The sequence below is a fragment of the Chionomys nivalis genome, chromosome 7 (genome assembly GCF_950005125.1).
Source record: "Chionomys nivalis chromosome 7, mChiNiv1.1, whole genome shotgun sequence".
Classification (NCBI taxonomy): domain Eukaryota; kingdom Metazoa; phylum Chordata; class Mammalia; order Rodentia; family Cricetidae; genus Chionomys; species Chionomys nivalis.
The window spans coordinates 89,212,279-89,240,007 of record NC_080092.1 but is presented as its reverse complement, the minus strand read 5'-3'; the positions used below and the strand labels follow the sequence as shown (position 1 = coordinate 89,240,007).

The 27,729-nt window shown below is 37.5% G+C and overlaps 1 protein-coding gene across 2 annotated transcripts in view; it reads right to left on the bottom strand.

The window, feature by feature from the left end:
• Window positions 1-27,729, bottom strand: part of Cep112 (centrosomal protein 112) — a 448,529-nt gene that overhangs the window by 219,421 nt on the left and 201,379 nt on the right. For both annotated transcript variants that reach the window (XM_057774090.1, XM_057774091.1), the window contains one exon: window positions 452-682. In XM_057774090.1, coding sequence (XP_057630073.1) covers window positions 452-682 — 231 coding nt within the window. The remainder of the gene's footprint in view (window positions 1-451; window positions 683-27,729) is intronic.

Genomic DNA, 27,729 nt, shown 5'->3' with positions numbered 1-27,729 from the left:
TATTATAAATAAACTTATTTCTGCTAAAATATCAACCTAGGAAAATACACCGTCTTTTTTGTTAGTGTTATTAAAGAGAAATTATAAAGACTAAAAATAACTATCAGACAACCTAGGGAAAATGTATAACTCATTCTAAACCTAAGAAAAATCCAGGACTACAGCCCAGGCATTCCCACGCTACGTGGTTCGTGACAATGCAATGATACTGTCCTGTCAGGTGTTTCACTGTGACGAGAGAGCCCCTTCCACACAGTCAAGGGGAAGTCAGGCATTTCCTAACTTCCTTAGAGCATTTTAGCAGTGCATGAGACAGAGCAAGATGTCCAAACTGCTCATCTAACTCTGAAGAGCAGATCCCTGTCTAACACCTTCCAGAGACTAAACCTCAGAGTGGGTTTTAAGTCTGCACTCTACAGTCTAAGCAGAGGCCTTCCAAACAGCTCCTCACCTTCTCCAGGGTCATCTCGGTCTCTGCAGCATGCGTCTTTTTCAGCTCCATTCTCACCCTCTCTGATTCAGCCTTCAGTTTGTTGACGGCGGTCTCATGGTCCCTCGCAGCCCTTTGTTTTTCTTCTTCTCGAAGAAGACCAAGTTCTACCAGCTGCTGTTTCCGCTGAGAGTTCACATTAATCAGCTCTTCCCTCAACTTATGGACCTGGGCCTCCATGTCAGCAATAATCTAGGAGAAACAGACAGACATGAATGGAGAAGTCAGAGAGGAACAACCACACAAGGTCAGTAAGTACACATCTTAAAGTTCACTTGCTCTTCATGTCCCCACCCAGGATCATTTTTGCTCTGTGTCCTTCAATCCCATGCTGTTCCTTCTCACCCTCAGAGGTGAACACCATGTGGAGATAAACATTTTCCTACACACTGTCTTATTAAACACCACCACATTGCCTAATCTTACTTGTTCATAATACCTATGTTGGTGGAATGAGTGTTCTTCTCAAACTGGTCTTCAAATATTCAACATCAAGTTCTTGGCATTTATCTAATGTCTTTGTGTTTTTGTTTATGTATTGTTGGTTTTGGCTTTGATTTTACTATGTCCTATTTTCTTAGTTTCTTTTGTATTCCTTCTTCTAGTATTTTATTTTTTGGATATATAACTCATTTTTATCCCTTCTTTTCTGATTTATAAACTTGAAGTTGTGTTCCATTTGTTTATTTTAGATATATGATGTTTTTATTATCACTTAGTCCAATACACATTTAACTTCCTTTATTCTTTCTTTTGACATGTGAATCATTTAGATGTATGCTTCTTAGCTCTAAAATTCATGGACTATGTTTCCTAAAGCTGCTCTTATTAGAGCTCTTTATTAAGTACCCCAAATGGAGTGGTTTAAAAGAACATTAATGTGAAGCTTGGGAGAGGGCTCAGCAGCCCTCTGAACACTTAAGAACACATTGCTGCTCTTGCAAAACACCGAGGTTTGGTTCCCAGAACCCATGTGGCAGCTCACCACCATTCATAGCTGTTGTTTTAAGGGGGATCCCTTGTACTTTTCCGACCTCTGTGGGTAGCAGGCCGAAACACAGTGTGCATACATACATACATACATACATGCAAAACATTCATACACATAAAATAAATCATTAAAATATAAGAAAAATATGTTCTTTTACAGTTCTGTGATGTGGGATTCCCCTCTGTATGCTGTGAATACCATTGGTTAATAAAGGAACTGCATTGGACCTATAGCAAGCTATAGGGAAACAGAGATAGGTGGGGAAAACTAAACTGAATGCTGGGAGAAAGGAGGCAGAGTGAGAAGTAGCCATGGAGCCACTGCCGGAGACAGGCCTGCTCAAACTTTGCTGGTAGGCAATGACCTCGTGGTGATGCACAGATTAATGGAGATGGGTTAAATTAAGATGTAAGAGTTAGCAAATAAGAAGCTAGAACTAAGGGGCTAAGCAATGATTTAAATAATATGGTTTCTGTGTGATTATTTTGGGGCTGAATAGCCGGGAACTAATAAAGCAGTCTCCCTTCAACAGTTCTGGAGCATAGAAATCTCCATACTAAGTGCTGTCTGAATTGGTTCCTTCTGGGGCTCTGAAGAGCCCATTCCACTCATCTTTCTTAGATGCTGGAATCTGCCATTCACACTTGGTATTCCCTGGTGTTTAGACACAGCAGTCCAACCTCTTTTCCACCTTGCCAGGGTTCTTCTCTCTCTGGATATCTGTGCCTCTATGTTTCTCTGTTTCATAAGGGCATTGGCCACATTGGGGTTAGGAGAACAGAATGTACCATATCTTCCACTACTAAAAATTAAGATTGTTTGATGGTAAGCTATGCTGTCAAGTTTTTAAAACTCTAAAAGACAGCTAAGAAGTTGGTCTAAACTTTTTATGTATGTCGAGTGCTATATTCTATAAATGTCCATTGGATGAAATATTGATACTGCTGGAGTCTATCAGCTGCTGACAGATGGAAGTGTAAGCCATCAGCCTATGAAGCACATGAAAATCTCATTGTACTGACAAACTTGTCTATTCCTCTTTGCTAAGTTTCCATTTATATATTTTGAGATTATAAGGGACATCTCTTGTTCACTGGCTTTTCCGTTATCAATGATCCTTCCTATGTTCTTATTATTGAATAAATGCCCTCCTTACCTTCAGCATGAGTTCTGCCATAAAGTCACTTTTGCCTAGGGTTAATAACAAGAACAGCAGTTCTTTAGATGGGAGGGTATTGTTTTGTATATTTTATTTAGTATTTTACTTTAGAGCTTTCTGCATTTTCAATTAAAAATTTAGATGGATATATATTATAAACAGCATTTTGATTTCACCTTTTTTAAAAATCATACTAATATTTCTCTTTTAAATATAGCATTTAGTTTAATTAGTTTCCATATAATTAAATGTTGACCTTTAAAAAATATTTTTGTGTTATTTGTCATTCCACATTTTCTCCATTTTGTCTTTTAGTCTAAACAAATCCATCTGTTCCCTCCATCATCTTTCCTGTCCTCCCTCACCTGGCAGTCACGAGCTGCATTCCCCATCCTGGTCCCTCACTCTTTGGCTCTCACAGTGAGAACACTTTGCTGTCCTCCAAAGGGTTTGGCACCAACCCTTGCAGCGTTTACTGGTCTGAATACCTCTTTCTGGGTGGGGCTGAAATGCCAGTAGTTAGTCCTTTGAAGGACTTCGCTTCATCTCTGCCTGCTTTCCGGGTCTGCTCTTTGTCTCCAATGTTCCTTGGGTTCTTTACTTTACCCCTCGTGTCCACATGCCTTTTTATTTTGATCAGGCTTGTTACCTTCTAAATCTCTGTCAAATCTTTGACAAGTACTACAAGTTTTTCAGTGAATGCGGCTCTTCTGTTCCAGGCCTTAGAGAACCCAGGCTATCTTTCTTCTTACAATATTGCCAACATAACTTTATTTAAATTTTCCTGTTCTTTCATTTCTCTTTATACCTTTCATATTCCTCATGCGTAGTCTCTCCTGAGTTGCTTTCTTCTGCTTATGAAATGCTGTCAGGTTGATTCAGGTTCCAAGTTTCACGTGTTTTGCTCTTATTTCTAGTCTTATTCTTTGTCTAGTATGCTTTACATTCTCTGTCTTTCACCAGATTAAATCCATTTACATTTTTCTTAGTCATGACATTACACATCAAACATGACTACTTTCTAGTTGAGAGATGACAGGTCAAGCAGCTAAGTCCTGTAGTCACGTTCTAATCTCCACAACTTCTGAATGTTCTGGTTCATAGTGTTCTACTCAACTTCTGTGCTCCTAAAAAATGTAAGCTCCAATTATTGGCATGTTATCCATGGGAACAAAGTGGCTGTTTACCCATCATGTCATTCTGGTAGACAAAGGAAACACTAGCATCTCTAGACAACTTTGAACAGACTTTTCTCAATCCCTCCTGATTATTCTGATGATGGGAATGTAGGCAGCAAATCCTTGTGAGAACTAGCTAATATCTCTGAATTTTTCAGGTATAGACTACCTACTCACTGTCAATATAAGACTGAAATATAATTCCTCTTTTTTTCTTTGTACAGGGCTACATGTAGCCTAGACTAAACTTGAACTTATGATGTAGCCAAGGCTGGTCTTGAACTCCTAATTTTCCTGCCTCTGCCTTCTAAGGACTTTGCATTACAGACATGAACAACACTCCTGGCTTAAGATGGAGTATTTCTGTTCCTGGTTCACTAATGTCCCACTCAACTACACACTATGGGTATGGCCCTTTGGTATACCAGTTTTATGTATACTGATGGGCCTAATTGATTCCCTACCCCCAAAAGGCCCAGATTTTTATAAATAAATGGTCCCTGTATATCATAAAAGTAGGAAAACAAAATGAAACAAATATTCTCAACAAAAATTTATCCAGTTTAAAAAATACCTTCAAAGTGAGAACTTCCTTTAGTCCTTTGATGATAGCTTCTCTTTGCACGCAGTGTTTGGAATCTGACTGTTCTGATTAGTACAACAGTTTATGGAAACAACAAAAAGTTCTTTATAAAAAGTATGTGGCAATTTCAGCACTGTGCAAAGTGACAGTTGACCAGGGAACCTAGTTTGCCATGGCACCAGATAAATACTTAGTTAAAACTTAAGGAAACCTCCTTGGACCCTGTAGCTGCCCGTGTTTATGTCTGCATCTTCTGTCCCACTGATCCACATGTCTGTTTCTGCGCTGGTCCCGTGCTGTTTCTGCTGCTCTGGTTCTGCAGTGTACCTTGACAGCAGCACAGTGACACTTGCAGTTTATTTATGTGTGCCTAGGGTTGCTTTGGCTACCCTGTCTTTTGTAGTTCCAAGTGAATTTTAAAATGGGATAGGAGAATATAATCAAAATAATTATATACGAATATTTATGAAAATAAAAGTTTATTATACAAAATGGAAAGGTAAAAAGAAAAGAAAACATTTAATTTCTACTATTAGCTATAAATGCAACATTTCTCAAAACACCATCATAATATAAATGGTAATATACACCATGTAATATGTAGTTAAAAATGAACATTTTAAAAAAACAGTATTTCCCTATCTGGAACTCAGAGAACCCCAAAGTGACAGTAAAACAAAGTATTAGTACCATGATAAGAAAATGCACAAAGCTAGGGCTAGCAAGATGGCTTGGTGGGAAAAGTGCCTGCTGCACAGACTTGATGTCCTGAGTTCAATCCCCAGAACCCATGCAAAGGTAGAGGAGAAAATAAAAACAAAAATTGTCCTCTGACCTCCACATGTATACTGTGGCACAGATGTGTACAAATATAAATGTCAGACATACAAATAAAAATAAAAATATAAAATAAGAAGCCAAATCAGAGAGGGGAAGATTGTGAAAGCCAGAGGCTGGGAAGGACTGTTATCCTGCAGTGTCTTCTCGACACTACAGGGCCTTGGCACTCCCACACTCACAGTGGCTATGGCTGCTTGAACAAGGTCTGCCCAAGATCCAGGCCACCAAATTCCAGTGCAGAAGCTGAACTGCCTTGGTAGCTGAAGGCTGCTGGGGCAGAGAGGTTTAGTTTTCTTCATGGATGTGTGGCTCCTGGTAGGTTGTCTGTGCTCCAGTGGATGGCCCGACACAAAAGTGCATACAGGCAGTACTGAGATCATCTTGTTTTTAAAAGAACAAAATGAGGACATGAAGTTGGAAAGGAGTTATAGGGGGAGATCTGGGAGTAACTGGAGGGTGGGAACAGGGGTGGATAAAGTAAAATGCATTTTGTGTGTGTGTATGAAATTCTGAAAGAATAAAATAAACTTTTGTAATAATCAAGATAACTATACCTCACCATCAACAAAAAGATTTATTTCATTGTTTAAAAACTTTACTGTTTCTACTTGCTAAATGCAAACTTAAAATTTTGAGTATTTAGCTTGCACAAGGCACCTTCCACAGATTATTTGATTTAATCTTTGCAGTAATTCTCTGACAGATACCAAAACACTATGATTCCCTCATTTTGCACTGAGGAACACCATCACTAGCTGAGGAACACCATCACTAGCTGAGGAACACCATCACTAGCTGAGGAACACCATCACTAGCTGAGGAACACCATCACTAGCTGGCCTGCTGACCCTGCTCCTTACTCAACCACTCCAGGTGGCAGCACAAAGATACTTCTGTTTGGAAGTGGGTGATGATGACAGAAGGCTGAGGTGGTAAGTGTCCCCCTTTTTATTCCGTCTCTCTCTGAAAATGCCAACTTAAAATCACCTCAGAGAAGTGTGTAGGACTTCACATAAAACTCCAGTTCTCCTAGTGTGTGCTAGAAAAGTCTTTTTTCCTCCTGAAAATACATGGAATGTTTTGTTGCTTGTTTTAACCTTTCATAAGGATATATACATTTGCATATCAATAGATAACAACATATAAATTGCCTTTGAAAATAGTCTCTTGCTTTTTGTTCTGTGTTTTATAATGATTCCTCCAATCTTAATAATTAGAATAACAAATAGTCATTTAATTAAATTAAGAATAGATGAGAACACTAAGATTGGACAAACAGAAATACTAGACATGCTTCTAGAGACAAAATGTTTTTTAAAAAGTTCCATGATGTTCAGGTGACAAAACAGAACTGGCTGTCCTGCCCAATCAACACTGTGACATCCTCAGGAAGCATGGCTTTAGAGGTCAGTAAGTACCAACAAACTCCAAGAAGAGGCCAAGTCAGTTCTAACATAAAACTTATGACTATGGAAAAATACAGAAGGAGGCTGATGTGAGTCCTTTTGACAAGTGCCTTTCCCTTCGGTTGCCATGAGACGATCAACTCTTATCAATTTGTCTTATTGAAAATTATTGATAACCACATGATAAATTTGTGAACAAATTACAAAGAAGTTTTGCTTTAGAGTACATCGGTCAAATTTTTTGCACAAAAGATACAATAACGTGCCCCACCCATCCTCCCACCCAGTCAAATTGCTCTAGAGAAATAATCTAATCCACTTTGGGTATGGCCCACAGTGTGCATATGTGCAGAATCCACTCCACACTTCCCTGGAGCTGTACTGCACAATGTCTATTCTATTAGCTGACTTGGTTATGTGATGTTGAATTAGAAAAAGGAGTATTTAATTTCTGACAAAATGGACACACATAGTGGCTTAAATTTAATGGTGATTTTCAAAATGAAAGTCTGTTCTGAAATTGCATCAATTAATCATAGAAGAAATGGAATGGTAAGAAGGAACTTAAGGGTGAGGGCTTCACTTAGGTCATAGCATGCATTGGTAACTAGACTGATTTGGGCACTGGTGTCAGTGGGAAACAGGTGCTGTTGTGTTGCCTTACACTATAAATAATACGTTATAAAACTTCATCTATGCTACTGATAAAAAGGAACTGAATTACTGAAAATTTCACAGACAGGATAGAGAGACGGCTCAGTGATTAAGAGCACTGGCACAGGATCCAGTTTTGGTTCTCATCACCCACATGGTGGTTCACAACCTTCTGTACTCCAGGACCAGGGGATCTGACACCATTTTCTGTCTTCCTCAGGCAGCAGGCCCATATGAAATACACATACACACATGCAGTCAAAACAAATCATTAAAAATTTTCACAGGTTTTAAAGGCTGTGTCTATAAGCAAACACATCAACAACTGTTTTCAAACTAACTGACCTTCAATCAATAATTAAAAATATACCACCAGTTTCCTTAGAAAGCTAATGATCTCAAAGTCATTTAGAATCTCACAAGTTGTAGCAACAGAAAGGCAAGATTCAAACACTCTACAAATGATTATGAATTGTCATGATCACCATCAAAATAGCCACAAATAGAATTTATAAATATACTTCATAAATATACAATGTAACTTACATTGAGGGCAAGTTGTTAACTATAGTGGTATGTTATTTGTATTTTAATAAATAAATCTTCCCTGAAGACCAGAGAGAAAGCTAAAGCCACTAGAGGTCAGGCAATGGTGACACACACCTTTAATCCCAGGATTTGGGAAACACAGGCAGATGGATCTCTGTGAGTTCAAGGCTGCTCTGGGCTACACAAGATCAATGCAGAAACAAATCCACATGGCTGTGGTGTTACCTCATTTTCCACACGTCCTTGGTGACTGTCTGGTATCTGCTTGATTCCATTCTCTCTCTCTCTCTCTGGATTTCCCACCTGGCTTTATTCTGCTAAGCCACTTGTTGGAACAGCTTTAATTATCAACCAATAAAAGCAACACAAATACAGAAGGACATCCCATATCAGTTAACCAGTTGGATTATTTTCCAAGGAGAAAATTATTTTTTTCAGACCTTTTGGTATAAAGGCACATCAGTGAAATCCTGACACATGAAGCTAAATTTGCAGTCTCTGTCATCTTTTATATAAAGGTCATGAACAAGCACAAAAAGCTCAGACCTTTCAATGCTACTTATTAAAGTTATAATTTACCATTTTTAATATTCTTAATACTTATGTCTTATGTGAAAGCAATCATGTAGGAAATGCTAGGGAAAAAATTCCCTAAGGAATATCGTGAAGAAAATATAAAGTACACCCACACCATAACAGCTGAGACAGTACCATGAGAGTTCAGATGAGGAAGCAGGAAATTCTCGCTGGGAAAAACTCTGCCAGACTAAATAAAACCAAATAACCTCAGCTAGTCCCTAAGAGGTGAAGAAATGCCATCTGCAGTTGGCACAGACAGGATGTTTCAGGTATACAAAGAGTGAGAATCATGAAATAAATGAGACACCAAATTAAAGAGAAATGAAAAAAAAAAGTGTAGACATTAAAGAACCCAGAATGCTATAAGATTGATCAAAAGAGACAGGCCCACTGAGTTAAGAATAAAATGGCTTCAACTAATTTTGGAAGCAGAAATGTAAGGGTTAAATAACTAAATGCTTGCTAAAGGTGAGACGGAAAGAGGAAGATGGTTGAGTTATTAGCATCCTGACTTCAGCAGGCTTCATAATTGAGGTATCTGAGAATCCCTCAGGAAGTGAAAACTAAATCTTGCATGAGACTTTTTTGATGTTTCTTTGTTCATAGAAATAACTGAAACATGCAAAGGGAAAAACAAAACAAAGCACGCCCAGGTTGAAGTTCATGTGTTCAAAGCAGAGAAATGAACAAGGAGAACAACCAGGGGGAAGTACCATGGAAGGAACCAGCATATCATGTTGTGGCTCCAAAGCAGCTGTCCCGCAGAACACCAGAAAATCTGGAACTGGTAAAGCAGATCCAGAGCAAGTGTTTTCTATCCTCGCTGAAACGAATACCAACTCCTCTTTGAAGAAAAGTTTTCTCAGGTAATGTCTTCAAATGTTTCTTAAGTTAATATTAACAGTGGGAATACAGAAAAACCATCCCAAATCACCATGAACAAGTTAGTCCTCCTGTGCTCTGTAGTAGTCAGAGTAAGGACAAAATACACACTAAAGAGCTGAGGACACAGCTACCAAGACAATGCCTACTGAAGGGAGGACCACAGATTACGGCAGCTAAAACACAGTAGAAGCAAACATTAGATGTAGAAGGTAACTTAATAAAGCACCCACATTACAGCTGAGTAAACCAGAGAAAGACAACTAAGGAATAAGGTGGTTATGGAAGGGAAATGAGAGACCCAATACATGCCTAATTAGAGCTTGAGGAAGAGGAAAGGGGGTAACAGGGAGCTTTCAGGTGACAGGAGAATTTTGAAAAGTGAGAAGTAGGGAGTAGAAGATCTGCTGAGTGGGGGAGAAGCAAGCGGGGAGGGCTGGCCGCACTGGCCTAGCGTGTGTCCAGAAGAGGTAGGGTAATAAATGACTAGCCGCACACAGGAGAATATACCACACAGTATCACTCTATGTGAGACCTAAAAATATAAATGACTTCATTCAATAAGAGAACAAAGCAGTGGTCACCAGGGATGTTGGTAGGGATGGGAAAAGAAGATGGGGACAGGAAGGTCAGAGGACAAAGCTGCATAAGTGTAGCCCGAGCTTAGTTACATAGGTACAGCAGAAGATCCGACTGCTAGGGTTCATAGGCAAAGGGAGTTTAGATTTCTTGCCACAGAAACGGCAACTACATGCGACAGTTTACTTCAGTATAGTGTCATCTCCCTATCCATACATAGCCTTCAGCATCATTTTGTTTGTTTTAACTAGACTTAATGAAAAATTTTAAAAGGATAAGATGAAGGGGACAGGAGGAATTGAAGGGATGAAGAAGGGAATAGCATGGATAAGTACTTAAAAACCCTTACTAACACATTTTCCTAAAGTTCAATTTTATTCCATACATAATACATTGATAAAATTTAAGACTCCATTCTTATTCCTCATTCTAGATTTGTTTTTACTGGTACCTTTAAAAGAGTCTTGACTTTCAAAAGAGACTTAGGAATCGAGAGAATGAAGTTGAAGCATTCACACTACGTGACTTCAGGACTTCCTAAAACTACGTGAATGTGGCAGACAGTGCAGAACCAGCAAGGCCCACATCTCCAGACTGATGAAGAGTGGAGCCCAGAAAGACTCACACAAACTGCCGGCAGGTCTTTACAAAGCCTGGAAGGCTATTCAATGAGAACTTTTAAAACTCAGGGTTCTGGGACAATTATATATACATTAAAAATCAACAAAGAAACAAATATCACTCCTTTCACAAAAAATTAATCAGCTATAAATGGATTATGGATATAAAGGTAAACAACAAACCCTCAGAACAGAAGGACTGGGGTACAGATCACTGATCACTGCTTAGCATCACAAAGCCCTGGACTTGATCTTCAGTGCTACAAAAATAAGCAGAAAAATAAAAAAAAAAACATAAAAACTTAAAGAAGAAAAAAATACGAGGAAATATATCAGGTCTTCACTACTTGTTATTATGTACATCAGCATAATCTATGAAATGAAAACACTGATACAAGGAATAATATTTTAAAATTTTAAATGGCTACCCTGTGAAAGATATGTTAAAAGCATGACAAGATAATACACAGAATGGAAGAAAAGTGCAAAGCTCAGGACACAACAAATGGAATGGAGCTATGGGAAGAAAGGTCACATCTATTCATCATGCAAATGCACTTAGATGTATTCGTCAAATTAAAGCACTGACCTTCCGAAAATTGGTGGCCTCTGAGGGCCATCCTCTACAACACTGCAACTGAATTAGCCGACAAGAAGTGACCAACGAGTGCAAGAGGAAAATAGTTCCCTATACACTTTGGAATTAAAAGCACTCACTTTAACTCAGGGTTCAAGACAAAATTAATAGGCAATGTAAAGTAGCTAGAGCTGATTTGTGGAAGGACACTGGTCCCTCTCACATTGGGATTGTTTTAGATAGAAATGAAAGGGGTGGGTGACAGCAGGTCAGGTAAAGTGGTCAATATTACTATATATATTTTTGTAGCTTACAAATTCTGATTGATGTTACTTACTTCCTAACTCAAACAAATGCATAACATTTAAGAAAGATGTTTATAAATGACTGATAATTTCAGTGTGCCCTATTAACCTTGGAAGATGAAACCCCAATCAGGGAAAAGAGTCTTGTGTGTGTTATTTATTTAAAATGCTAATTATTAATAATATTGGAAACCTGATTAATAAATTAGTTAAGGAGATCAAGTTCTGGCAAAACTAATCAACAAAACAAAAGGAAAGCACACAAAAAAAGCACTGTTAAGAGATAAAAATAAAGCTATGGCAAGTCACCCACAAAACCACACACCACTAACTAAAATGACAATAAAGAAGAAGATGCCACCAGAGCGGAAAGGTAATAAAACACCATGTCAACAATTGGAGAACTGAGATGAAATGAACACATTTCTTGGAACAGACAAAATAACAGAATTAAAAACTGAAAACCAAGCAAATTTAATAAAAAAAAATGAGGTAATGCCTACAAATTTTTCCTCAAAAAAATACTGAACTCATAACTTCATAGGTAAGTTCTGAAATTTCTCTTTTGAAGGGACATATCGATCTACTAGCTATAAACTCAGAAAACAGAGAAAAACAAAACTATTCACAAATTAGATTAAATGTTAGGACAACATTAATAAAAGATGAAAGGGACAGTAAGAGAAATAGAACTGCCAAGCAAAATCATTTATAAATACAGGAATAAAAAAAGCCTTAAAATAAATTACAGGTAAACCAGACCTACCGTTGCATAAAAATAAAATATGTAATCACTGAGTTTAAAGAATGCAAAGGCAGTTTGACACCTATAAAAATTTAGAACTGTCAACAACGTAAAATTTAAATGAAAAGAAAAAATGTTTGAGCTGTAAAAATTTATCAAAACTGACCCAACAAACTAAAACATAAAAGAAACCCAGAAGATGTGAATCACCCTAAAATCATTAAAAAATAGAAATGGTAATAAAATATATTTCCAGAAATGAAGTATCAGGCCCTGCTCTACTGGTTAGTTCCACTAAATATTTAAGAGAAAAAAAAAAGTAACTCAGTCTTTCATACTGCATCCTTTCAGAGAACAGAAGATTAATCATTCAGGAACTCAATTTATAAAACGAGCTAACCTCAGTTTAAAAGCATACTAACTGGAGAACCCCCACATCTATTATACAATGTGCAGGCCATTATCTCATCAATGGTCTTTACTTAGCTGAATCCAATGATATAACATTATTAACACTGAATGGAGGGCTGAACAGGTAACTCAGTTGGAAAAGGCCCCACTGGGCAAGCATGAAGCCTGAGTTCTGGTCCCTAGAGCACACATAAGGAGGAAAGCACATTAGCATGCATCTGTATCTCAGAACTGGGGAAGCAGGGGTCTCTGGAAGCAGCTGGTCAGTCTGCCTGCCTGGCAGGTGAGCGCTCAGACAGTGAGAGACTGTCTCAAAAACAAGGTGAAATGCAATTGAGAAAAACACTTGAGAGCAGCCTTTCATGTCTACATGTATAGGCACAATGTGCTCTTGTATCTATGAACACACACACAAACATACACACATGTATCACCATAAGGTTAAAATACCAAAAGTAACCTAAAGTATAATCTATTTATTAACCCATTAAAAGAAAACAGCAAGTATATCTCAATAAACAGAAAAGTATCTGATAAAACTGATTACTTCCAGGGTTATACTATTTCAATGAAAAAATACTTTAAAAAGTTTAGCGACAGAAATTTTCAGCTAAGTAGGCAGGCATTTGAAAGAATGTTCTCAACTAGCTAATAGGTACTTATTCAAACTTTAACAAACTTCATTGTTTTTTGCATGTGAAGCTTTGAAATAGTCTTTTTAAAATCAAGAAGGATCAATGCTAAGCGCACAAAGTAGGGTATAGAGAGAAATATGCTCAAAGAATATGTTATAGTTCATGGAAATGGCCTTATGTAATCCAGGGTAATAAAAATTAAATTCAATAAAAATTCTTAAAAGTAGGTACATAAAAAGATTTACTCAACTCTAAAAGTGTAAGCCCCTATGAAAGTCACTGAGGATGATACCTCAGTGAGGCAAAACACACCAGTTCACTCCTGATGGAACTATAGCACCAGGTTCAATTAAAATATAAAGAAAAGTTTTTGAGATATGTGAAAAGACACACGTGAGCAGGAAATGGGAAAATCATGAATTTGAAGCCAGTCTGAGCTATAAAAGAAAAGGGACTCTGGGTGTGGTGGCACATGCCTAAAACCCAACACTTAGGCAGCTGAGCTAGGAGGAGAGCCTGACCAATCTGAGTTATGGAGCAAATCCTGCTTTCAAAACCTGGAGCTACAGCTTAGTGCTCAGAGCTACTTGCCAACATTTGCAAGACTTAAAGTTCTATCTCTAGCACCTATACTCCCCATAAAACAAGAAAAGCAGAAAACAATTAAGGCTCTAATACTACCTATTAGACATCCAGACTTAACAATATTACAGTAACTAACAGAGAATAGGATTATAAGACAGTAAAAAGACTGACTGATGGAGCACAGCTGAGAGCCCACACATCTGGACATTTGGACAGGCACTAGTACAGCGGGGGAGAGGGGAGAGACAGAGAGATAGAATGTGCTGAGAAAAAAGTGATCAATATAGAAAAAATTAAAACAGATCCTTATTTTAGAAGGGACCAAAAGCAATTATCTCAAATCTTTACTAGCTACACATCTGACGGGATTAATATCTAATATACAAAAAGAACTCAGAAAACTAAATAACAAGAAACTGAACAACCCAAATCCATAAATGGATGAATGAAGTGGGCAGACAATTCTCAAAGGATGAAGCAAAATTAGTCAATAAGTAGATGAAAACTGCTTAGTCCCAGAGGACATCAGAGGAGTGAAAAATCTACACCACACCAAGAGTCCATCTCACAAATACATGCTGATTAACATGGGACAAAGGGGAATTCTTATACACATGCTGGTAGGAATGTAGACTGGTCCAGCACTGTGGAAGTCAGTAGGAGATTCTCCTAACACTAAAGTGTATCTACCTAATGACTCAGCTATACCTCCTGGATTTTATCAAAGCAGTACAAGCCAGCACATTACAGAGATAATTGTGCATCAACATTTATTGCAGAATTATTCATAATAGCAAAGTTACAGAATCTACCTAGGCACTGGTCAACAGAGGAATTTGATAAATATAATGTAGTATAACTACACAATGATAATTTATTCAGACATAATGAAGTCATGTCAGTGGCAAGAAAGAGGATGCAACTGGAGATCATCATGTTAAATGATAGGTCCAGTCTCAGACAAGCATCTCATGTTTTTTCTCATTTATGAATCCCAGATAATACACAAATGCACAAAATTGTGTGTTTATATATGACATTAAAGCAGAATCAGAACTGTTCAGGGATGATGGATGAGTGGAAGAAGTGATTAGGAGTGCTTGAGGAAATATTCTCAAAATATATTACATACTTTAATGAAAAAGTCCCTATGAAACCAAGTATATGCCAATAAAAAATCTACCCATTCCCAAGTTTATATTAAAAAGAAATGAAAAATAAGAGTATAGAATGCTTGTCCATGAATGCTCATAGCATTATTCTTAGTGGTCAAAAATTAAATGTAACTAAAATGTCTGTTAACTGATGAGCTGACAAATACAGCAGATCCACAGAATGGAATATTACCCAGTAAAAAAGAGGAATGGAAAACCAAGCCTGCTGTAGCATAATGAACCTTGAAAACACATTAGGTGAAAGAAGCCATCATCACATACCGTAAGATCCTACTTACACAACACACATGAAAAACCTCTAACACAGTAGGAAGCTGCCTGGGGCTAGCAGTGAGAACTAGGGATAACTGGTAATGCATATGGCTGTTTTGTGGGTAGATGATAAATTTCTGAAACTGACTGGTGAGAACTGACCATCTCTATGAGAACAGTGGTCTCTCATTAGCTTCAGGTCTAATGAGCTTTTCTCATTAGTTTCCAAAGTTTCATGGTCAACCATGGTCTAAAAATATGAACTGGAAAATTCCATAAGTAACTTTTAAATTACAGTATATTATAGGTGTAAATAATATATCAATTGTATCTATTTACAAGTACACTGAAACCCTTGTCAAATGAAACTGTTGGAAAATAGCCTCTATCTTTGCATCAGGCAGGTGAGGAGGAGGGACAAGGATGACTCAGATATGCTGCTTGAACCACATTATGACCAGGATTAAAAACACAGATATTAGGCCTATGCACCACATTTTAAATTACTTTATATTATTTAAGAAAAGCTGGCAAGAAATAAGCCAAACTAAACTGGACATTCATAAGAATACGTATGTCTCTGTGTACTGATTTGGGAGCTGGGAAGTGGGTCCCCAGAGAGCAAAGAGTGAAAGGAGGAAAAAAAAAAAACCCACCCAACTACATTTTAGCACCCAACATGGGGCAGTATTTTCATGTAGGGCCTGAGAAAGCTAAAACAAACAAACAATCCTCCCTCAAAAAACAGATACAGCTCCTTTAAGAAACTCTACCTTACAGCAGAGCAATTAACCAGCATTTTTCATGCTAAAGAGAAATAAAAAACTAAGTTAAAAATGCCTGCCACAGTGCAGGACACTGGCATTCCAAAGTTTGGGGGTCGAATGTAGCTCCTGATTAAATGCACCTCAAACCAGGCTGCAAACTTAGACTTGGCTCTCATGACCCGAGAAGTGGCTGGAACCAGCCAATAAAGCTTCTCAGAGGACCCAGTCATCACTTAGCAGTTTAAAGTTTGCTCACAAGGTCAAAAAAAAAAAAAAAAAAAGGCTGAAGGAAATACAATAAAAGAGGTACAGACAGTGGTGCACGCCTTTAATCCCAGCACTTGGGAGGCAGAGGCAGGCGGATCTCTGTGAGGTCGAGACCAGCCTGGTCTACAAGAGCTAGTTCCAGGACAGGCTCCAAAACCACAGAGAAACCCTGTCTCGAAAAACCAAAAAAAAAAAAAAAAGAAAATAAAGTTAGTAGATCATCTATAATAATCATAGAGATTTGCTTGCCTCTGCCTCTTGAGTGCTGGGATTAAAGGCATGTACCACCACTGCCTAATTTTTTTCAAAATAAATTTAAAAAAATTCTCTGAGAATCTACTACAATATATTTTAATTATATTATTGCCCTCTTCAATTTCTTCTAGATCTTTCTCCACTTCAATAGCCACCAAACTTCATATTCTCTCAAAAAAAAAAAAAAGAAAGAAAGAAAGAAAAGCAAAAATAAACACAATTTACAGAGTATAATTTGGGTTGACATGGGTGTTGGGTCTACCCTGGAGAGTGGTCAATACCAAGTGTCACACCCTGGAAGAAAACTGACTCTGCATTTCCAAATAGCTAACAAATAACTAATAGCTCTTCAGCTAGTGGGATGATTTCATGACTGCATTTTCATCTCTTGGACTGGGATTGTGTCTGATTTGAGCTTGTGCTCAAACAGAATGATTGTGCATGCTGTCAATCATTGTGAAGTCATATGTTCAGCTGTCCTGTTGTATCTGTAAAACACTCCTTGAAGTCATCGAACACCTTGGGCTCTTCCAACCTTTCTGCCCCAATTAGATTGGAGAGAGGTGTAACACAGAGATCCCATTTAGCACTGAAGGTCACTTATTCTCTGTACCTTGGCCACTTTTTTGGGTATTTTTGTTAACTGTTATCTACTGCAAGAAATTTCTCTGATGATGGTTGAGTGATGCACTGAAATATGGATATAGCAATGAGTCCTTCTGTTGCTATGCCCATTTAGTAGAATAATAGTAATACATTCCCCTGGGGCCCATGATCTATCCAGTCATCACACCTAATTTTAGCTATTATACAGAGCTATAGTAATAAAAACAGCATGGCACTGATATTAAAATACATATGTTTAATCATTGGAATAGAATTTAAAACATGAACATAAGTCCACACACCTACTACCATCTTGTGTTTGTAAATAATATACACCAAAAATAGACAATATCTTCAACACATGATTATGGTCAAATTGGGTGACTGGTGTTTGTAATAGAAAGAAATTAGAACCATATCTTTCACCCTGCACAAAACTCAACTCTAAAATGATCAAAGACCTCAACATGAGACTCGATACCTAGAACCTGATAGAAGAACATAGGGAATGTGCTTGAACTTATAGGCACACGAAATGACTTTCTAAACAGGATCTAGATAGCACAGACATTAAGACCTGTTGACAATGGGACCAAAAGAAACTAAAAAATCTGCACAGCAAAGAAAAAACCCTACCATCATTAAAGTAATGAGGTAGCCTACAGAATAGGAAAAAACACCCTTACTAATTAATTATACATCTGACAGAGTTATTATCAAGGATATATATATATATATATATATATATATATATATATTCTGGTGTAATACAATACCTGGTGTACAAAGAAGTGTAATTATATCAAAACTTGATTCAGGGTACATGCCATGTCTTCCAATAAGGATTCTAGAGACAGGCTACCTGTACTAGCTTAAAGTTTAAGAAGGGTCTGGCCCAATCTTGGTCATACAGCAAGCATGGAGGTCATTAGCAACCTCTGGTCCTGGCTGTGGGAGCTTGGGAGAGCCTCTAACCATACAGCTAATGTAAGGGTCATTTAGACTATTATGTATCTTTTCTGCCTATAAGAGTCATTTAGGTTACTAGCCATCTCCAGTACTGGTTCTAGGAGCTTGATAAAGCCTGGGCCAACAGATAATGCAGACCATTAGGCTATTAATCACCTCCAATTCCCAGCTTTCTTGATGGAAGAATAGTTTTTACATCTTTCCCCTTGGAAAAACAATCCTGCATGCTTAACATTCCTGGTCTTCCGGGAAATCTTTGGGCACAAGGACCATCAGGCTATGCTTCCAACACTTGGATTTTGCCAAAGGCTCATTTTGCATCTAATAAGATGTGGTTTTAGCATTTTAAAAAAATGATTTCAAACTAAGTACTCAAAAATTAGTTTATAGATTTTTTTTATTTGAGTTTCTACATAAAAGACCTGTTTCTATATTATTGTTTGTCTCAGGTGATATAGGAAAGACAGGCAGTAGATAATGATAGAAAAGAGAAACATTAAAGAATGCAAGAAAAGTGTGGGCAAGACACCAGGTGATCACATTCCTATAGCAGCATATTTTCTATTTTTAACCTGTCGCAAATAAAATTTCCTGGACTGATAATACCCGTGGTTCTACCGAGTGGAAAATATCTTTCAGCCTGTAGAGGACTAGAGGTGTGGGAAGTGGAGCCAGCAGCTTCGCCTTTAAAACCATCTTAAAATTGCTGAAACTCTGCACACACGCAAGAAGTATTTTTAAAGCACCTTGGAGTTTTTCAGAATCTCATTTTATTGTTTCCAGTCCAAGCAATTAAAAATAAAACCATTACCCTACCCTGTGTTTCAGCTAAATATTAATGTGTTCTGTAACTTGTAAAGATGGGTAAGAAGCTGAAATTTCCCTACATCCACTCTAAAAAACAGTTCTGGAAAGAATTGTATGCATGAGACTACAATGCTGTACTGTTGTTCATGATGACACTATTAAATTACATGATGAATAAGAAGACAGAGCTTACCATAGAAGAAAGGTTAAAATTTTTATAAGGCTACAATTTTAGAACAATTAATATACATTTTCGGAACACACTTCACAATCTTAATGCCAAGAAAGAAATGAAAAAAAAAGAATTTGCAAAGAAAAAATTACTCTACATAGTTTTTTTTTTAAATAAAAATGAAACGAAAAGGGGGAAATGGGGTGAAAACATAGAAAAAGAACAGAATTCTCATTAATCTATATGTCTATCTGGAGGAAGATTAACCTTCATTAGGAATAGAATACCTATGTCACATGACCAGCAAATACACCTGTATTTGTTCTATGTAATGACAACACTAAGATCCATAACTGCTGTTCAAACACGTCTTGTTGAAAAGAACTTTCAAATCACCTAACTTAAAATAGATACCACTGTGCTTTCCCCCCTTTCCCATGTATTTGTGTGTGTGTTCATGCTCACATGTGTATGAGCACATGTGTGCACATGCATGTGGAAGTCCAATGTTGATGTCTAGAATGTTCCCTGATTGGCCTTCCATCTTACTCTTTTGAGATGTGGTCTCATGATCAAACCCACAGTTTGCCAATATAGCTAGCTGAGTCAGCCAGCTGGCTTCAGGGATCCTTTGTCTCCAACCTTTGAAGCTAAAGTCATAGGTGAGACAGCACTCCAGTCTGCACAGAAGTCAGAGAGGCTGTATGGACCTAACCCTGGTCCTTCTGCTTGCACAGCTATAACCTATGAACCATTTCCCCGCCCTAAACAGGATAAAAGAGTCATCTGCTTGCTTTGGAAATTTGTTCACCTAAATTGATTTTGTAGAAAAACTTAAGTCTACAAATAAATGATGCAAATAATAGAAGCCAAATGAAAACACACAATGTATATATTTTAGACTTAAATAGGATTATATAAGTGAAAATATTCCACTTGAAAATGATGACTCTAAAATGAATCTACAAAAAGCACTTTCAATGATTTCATCTTGACAGTAAAAAATAAATACATTAAATATCTCACACAGACATACTACCCATAACTGGTGCAACATCTTTGTGAATAAAAGACATGTATGTTTGGAAAATGGAGTTTGCAATATGTTGTAGACTATTGTTTTAAGGTGTGTTACATTTGTTTATGATCTGGAACATTTGTTTAATGATATAAAAATGTATTATTTTTCTTTATGCTGCATTTGTTTAACTCTGTGTAGCTGTGATTCTTTGCCTGTCTAAAACACCTGATGGTCTAATAAAGAGCTGAACTTCCAATAACGAAGAAGGAGAAAGAATAGGCAGGGTTGACAGGCAGAGAGAATAAATAGAAGGAGAAATCTGGAGGAGGGAGGGAGGAGCAAGGGTAGGAGGACATCAGGGGCCACTCACCTAGCTACCCAGTCAGCTACGGGGTAACAGTGAAAGATACAAAGAAGTAAGAGAAGGAAAAAGACCAGAGGCGAAAGGTACTTGGGATAATTTAAGTTTAGAAAAGCTGGTAAGAAACCTAGCCAAGCTAATGCTGGGCATTTATAAGGAAGAATAACACTTCATGTGCGATTTATTTGGGAGATGAGTGACAGGCCCCCAAAAGAGCCAAAAGAGTAAAATTAAACAACATACTGACGTTCCAACATGGGGCTAGAGTTAAAAAACAACTACATTTTGCTAGAATTTAAAAACAAACAAACAAACACATCAACAATACCAAAAACACTTAATGCTACTTTCTTTTTTTTGATATTTATTTTATTTTATTTTTTTTTTATTGAAAAAAAAAATTTTCCGCCTCCTCCCCGCCTCCCATTTCCCTCCCCCTCCTCCCGCCCCTCTCCCCTTCCCCCCACTCCTCTTCTCCTCCTTCTCCAGTCCTAAGAGCAGTCAGGGTTCCCTGCCCTGTGGAAAGTCCAAGGTCCTCCCTGCTCCATCCAGGTCTAGAAAGGTGAACATCCAAACTGTCTAGGCTCCCACAAAGCCAGAACATGAAGTAGGATCAAAACCCCGTGCCATTGTTTATTTAACCTTCAAAGAACAAATTCCAGGTGGAATTTTTGCTCACTACAAACTTCTTTCTATAGAGAATGCCATTTAAGTAACTGGGAATCAGATTTTCAGCATTCTCTCCACTCTACCACCCCTTCCCAGGAAAGCAGAGTTCTGCTGAACTGGGTTTCTGCTACTTCAGCATCAGCTCCTCTTTCTGAGCACTGTCTGCATGAGGTCCAGCAGCCTGTGTGTTCTGGAATACTAGTTATCTGTTGTCAACCTCACAGCAGTCATAAGGCAACAACTAAATAGAAGAAAATTCATTAAGTGAGCCAGTCATGCCGACTATGAAGGTTAGTGGGCCTGCCACTCCTTCAGTCAGAGCCGCAGACTTCTCTCCCATCCCTGTGCTTTTCAAACAGTGTGCACTATTAGTCAAAAGACAGGCAGACATAGACACAGAAGTTTTAACTTGCACCATCTAAAAGTCAGAATTTCATTTTGAGAACAGTTTTTTAAGTGGATAGCAGAGAACCAAAAGGTTGATCTTATAAAAAAAAAATCTGAAAATAAGAATATTACTTCATCCCTTGTCTTTCTAAGCACTAGATTATATACAGAGACATAATTTATACTCCTATGTTTTCCCCAGTATAAAATAATTTATTTCTTTGTAGATCTGTTTCTAGGAAATTTGGAAAAAGCTTAAGATAAATATCCAGACTAAGGAAATCCACTCTGGTGCCATATAGCAGAATCTACTCCAGGTACCTTGACCTCAGCCAGCAGGTGGACGTTCCTAAGCTCACTTGTGTCTGCATGCTGTGCACTATAGAGCATCCTGGCTACTCCTGCATCATCAACTCACCATGTCTGCATCCTGTGCACTATAGAGCACCCTGGCTACTCCTACATCATCAACTCACCATATTTGCATCCTGTGAACTATAGCGCACCCTGGCTACTCCTGCATCATCAACTCACCATGTCTGCATGCTGTGCACTATAGAGCATCCTGGCTACTCCTGCATCATCAACTCACCATGTCTGCATGCTGTGTACTATAGAGCACCCTGGCTACTCCTGCATCATCAACATAGTAACCCCCTGAGATGGGGAGGCAGCAACTACATTTACTTCAGTGGCTTGAACATTGCTATGTGATCTTTTAACTTGCTGCATTTCTTCTTCTACTTCTAAAATGTATTCACCCAATACAAAAAGAAATTAGGTGGTGAAGTCAATGTAAGTAACTAGGAAAAGGCAGTAACTGAATTCAACGTAACATCTGTTGCTGGATATACATAGGAAGGATACAAGTTTTAATTCCTTAGGTTTTCACCTCAAAACTGTTTTCAATTCTATTGACTTTTTGGGTTTATTTTTAGCTCGGCTTTGTAAAGATGAATATTCAAGAGCTTTTCTTAAATATTTCCAAGCATATATTCAAAAGGTATAAATACTTCTATAATAAAACTGGCACATAGACATTAGAATTGTGATATACATGATGTGACCACACACTTCAAAATAATGAGATAGTATAAAATAAAAAGTTATAAGTGAATTTAGAGAATTTCACCTGCCATTTTAAGAATACCTAATACTAAGTATTAGTAGTAGGTAATACTAACATCTTTCTAATATTATATTTTTAGTTCTGAGAAAACTAGATAGTTTTGTATATTTGTGCATCTCAGCAGCATTTAAAATCATGGAACAAAGGTGACCTAGATCAGTATGGTGGAGACCAATAGACTTTTGGATGAGATAGGTGCGCTCAGAGTGGTATGGGCTATAAATCCAACAGATTTTCAAAACGCACAGAAACACTGAATTTAGAGATGAACATCCACAGAAATTCTAGTAAGTGTGCTGTGACGTTTTTATATTGGTATTTTTATTAAATATTAACAACCAAATGCTCTATTTTACAATGGGCATGTTCCACACACTTCAGTATGGACTTGTTTCAAATCATTCTGCAATTAGAAAGCTGTGTGTGTGACCACCCTTACGCTCTAACAAGTTTCTAATGCCTGTCACAATTTACAGCACATGCTGTACTTACCCAACGTGCAGAGCAAAGTCACCCGACAAAAAAGTCTGACATTTTGTGTCTTCTTAAACCACATGACAAAAAGATTCCTTTCGTCCTTTCTCTCCCATGTAATCTTGAGAACGAGCTCGTTCTCCTCCATCCACTCCTGATTACCACCTCAAACCCATGCTTAAAAAGGCTGTGCCTTCAAACAGGCTCACAGCTGCCCACTGTGGTCACGGTCCTGCCAAGCTCAGAAGCCAGACAAGACTGTCACCCTCCATCTTTGACACTTACTTGCTTAATGATCTAGGATCTAGATTCCTGGCATTAGGAATACTCTTAACTAAGACTCCTACTCCCAATCAATTTTATGATTAGATTCTTGACTAACTAGAAATATACCCATTTTCATGTTTTAGCTACTTGGACTCTTGAAGCTTTCTCGATCTGAATTAATTTTTACTAACTCACCTAATTTGATTTCTGATCCATAAACTGATTCTCTGATGTACACTGACCCACAGTCATGCCTAGGAACTAAGGCTCTATCCAGTCCTACCCTCTACAACTCTTGAAGTACTGACATTATTGGATTTATTCTCAGGCCATTTATTGAGCCATTTATCCCCCCAGCAAAACTAAGTAAGTGGCAGAAATGGAAATAACTACCTGCAATGTGTTGAAACAGAAATGCTTGTTGCCATGGAAACAGAGCTGTATTTGTGACCTAACATTTATTCTATGTAGTTCCAAAGTCATGAAGTAGACAAGAAAGCACAGACTTAACTAAGAATGTGATCAAAGAAATCAGAAAGTATGTATTACTTTTATTAGTAGGAATTGTACAATGGGTTCTTTCTGATCTGCTCTTTGTTGTTTGCTGGGTAAGAAATGCCACAAACTTACATAGATACTAATTTCATATGTATATATAAAATTATATATACGAAATATATATGGAAATAATTCTCCTAGTGTTGTATGTTCATAATCTAATGTTTGAAACAAAGTAGATGCTTGTTAACTAAAATAAATATCCACAATGCAAACCACATCAGCTAAATCACCTTTTTTTGGTTGTGTTTTAGAAAACCATTTATATTAGAGTACATTTACACATATTCTAAATGCTTCAAAATTTTGCAAGCAGATTCTTATAACCTAACAAACATGAAGGTTGTTATTTAAAAAAAAAAAAAAAAAAAAAACAAGCACACATAAAAGAGGCTTGAAAAGATGCGTTGCCAGGTGTGGTGGCGCATGCCTTTAATCCCAGCACTCCAGAGGCAGAGGCAGGTGGGTCTCTGAGTTCAAGGTCAGTATGGTCTACAGAGTGACTTCCAGGACAGCCTGGGCTACACACAAAAACCCTGTACAAACAAAACAAAACAAAAAGACAGGGTTATGGTATGTGTTTTCGTTCGGGAATCTGACTTCTCACCCCTACCTCATCACCACCTCTTTGCTAGCTGTGGTATCTTTCATTGTGTCTTAGAGAGATCCAGAAAAGATGTACAGAATCAGGAGACTGGGAAACCTAAAAATCTTTTGCTTACTTTTTGTCCACTATTTTTTTTTTAAAAAAAAAAAACCTTTGCTAGCAAAATCAATAAATCAATAAAATTGATTAAACGAACATGTCAACACTAAAGAAATTGTAAGGAAATCGAAAATAATGTCTTGCGTAGTAACACATGCTGGATTCTTCCAGATGAAACTGTTTCCTGTGCACTGGCAAATCCTCTCTGAACAACGTTGTTTTGTTGAGGGATGTGATTCTGCTTCTTCCCCATATTTTATTGCATCATGAAATCGCACTGTAACTGGATGTTGAAGATTTCTTATGAAAATTTGGCTGAATCCATCTTCCACTGATTTACACTGAGAGTTGAGTTTTCCATGTGTTTCTTATTCCCTGCAGTCTTCTTATTTATCTTTCCTCAGTTCTCTACCGATGAAGACAACTGTTCACGGCAATCATCGAATGTCCTTTCTATCTTGGTGTCCTTTCTATACTTGTAGACTTTTCATTACTTGGTATCATAAAAAGCATCAATCATTGTTAAAATACCTGTGATCACCACTATGGAGACCACAAGGTTTATCTTAGAGCTTTAACTGTTCATCCTGATTAATTCTCAAAAAAAATATTTTTCATCTACCTTATCTTAAAACATGTATCATTATTATATAAACAATATGAAGAATTTATTAGCTGTTCATATAAAATAATAGCAAATACTGATCCCCAAAGATGTTTCACAAGACACAGATAAACTGTATCTCAAAACACAAGGTACATCTCAGAAGAGCTGAAACTCTCCAAACTTCTCTATTAATATTCACTGTGTGCTAACTAGCTGGCAATACCTAAACCTGTTCACTTCTGAGGACCACCTGAGAGCAGCAGATGCAAACAGAAAAAGAATAATGAAGTCACTGAATACCTACAGGCTTTCTTTATGAATTTCTCACTCAAATATTTTTAACTTTAAAAATACATAAAGAAGGGGCTGGAGAGATGGCTCAGTGGTTAAAAGCATTGCCTGCTCTTCCAAAGGTCCTGAGTTCAATTCCCGGCAACCACATGGTGGCTCACAACCATCTGTAATGAGATCTGGTGCCCTCTTCTGGCCTGCAGACATACACACAGACAGAATATTGTATACATAATAAATAAATAAATATTTAAAAAAATACATAAAGAAAAACAAAGTATAGCAGTAAGGTGAGTTTTCATGATTTCTGATCCCCAACCCACTTTCTAGAAGTTGCTTTCTAAGTTGCCTGCCTTTAATTCTGTAGGTAACTATCAATAAGCCTTTTTAGTCTTTGTGAATTACTAATTTAATCATGGCTTTTTGATTTCCTGCCACAAAAGACATTTAATTTATATAGACCTGCTCTCTCTTCACCATCTTCAAAACACAATTGCATCACCATTTAATCCTTTTATTGATTATCCTTATAACTATAATAAATTAAGTATTCTAACACTTCTATCATTTAATTCCTCACTCTGGACATGAGTATATTAATACACTGTAACTTTAGCCTGGCTTCTGTAGTTAACGTTTTTTAAATTAAATTTATTTGCCTTTGTGTGTGTGTGTGTGTGTGTGTGCGCACGCGTGCTTGTGTGTACACATGGGTGAAGATAGTGGAGGTCAGAGGATAACTTATTTCTTTCCTTCCACTATGTGGGTCCTGGAAATTGGACTTCAGTTTTCAGGACTGGTGTAGGTGGCTTCACCTCCCTGAGTCATCTTGCCAGCATAAACATGTATTTTCATGATCTACATAATTTCTTATTTTTGTCATCCATATTTATATTAAGATTGGCCACATACAGTGTCTATCATAATGAATATATTTCCTATGACTTCAAAAGGCAAATTTAAATACAGAAATACAATTATTATTTGAAACAGGACTAGATTATAAAGTTCCAAAAGCATAGGCTACAAAGGCAAGAATGGAAAAGTAGGATTTTTCAAACTGAAAATAGATTTTTGGAAGTAAAGAAAAGAATTGCCAGAGGTAATGGTTACAAAATGGGATAATATGTCTAAATCTTATACTTGATAAAGGGCTAATCAACAATACAGGGAACTCATGCAACTCAAAAGCAAAACCTATCAAGTAACTTGATTAAATACTGCACAAGACCCTGAATGACATTTCTCAAAAGACATAAAAATGACAAATAGATGCCAGCATCACTAAATACTATATAAATCTAAATAAAAATCACATGATTGGTGGGAAGGTGGCTCGCTGGATAAGGACACATGTGTTCAAAACCTGCAAACCTGAGCTCAATCCCCAGATCATCTGCAGGAAGACAAGAACTGATTCATGAACACTGTCTTTGGGCCTTCACACACCAACCACCCATGCATGGCCTCCCACACCACATGCAATGGTAAAATCTTAAAATCAGAATGAGAAATCCATAGAAAGAGAGTTCCCCTGTGATCCAGAAATCCCACAGCTGGGCATATTTCCAAATGACTGTAAACTTGGTCTCAAAGATGCCTGTACAACTGTGTTCATTACATGACATAACAGCAAGACATGAAAACCACCATGAACAGATAAAGTGTATCTCTTTATCTATGTCTACATAACTCACACTGTGTCTACGTGACTTACAGGACACACACTGTCTACGTGACTTACAGGACACACTCACACTGTGTCTACGTGACTTACAGGACACACTCACACTTTCTATGTGACTTACAGGACACACTCACACTGTCTACGTGACTTACAGGACACACTCACACTTTCTACGTGACTTACAGGACACACTCACACTGTGTCTACGTGACTTACAGGACACACTCACACTGTGTCTACGTGACTTACAGGACACACTCACACTGTCTACATGACTTACAGGACACACTCACACTGTCTACGTGACTTACAGGACACACTCACACTGTGTCTACGTGACTGACAGGCATTCTCACACTTACAGTGATGAACCTGGAGGTCACTCTAATCATGTCAAATGAAATAAGCCAGACAAAGTAATATAATGTTTGCACAAAACCTAAAATAGCCAACATAATAAAGGTAGAGAATAAAACATTAGTTGGAGGGGGAGGAATGCATGGAAACATTGGTATTAGGGTAGAGGTTTCATTT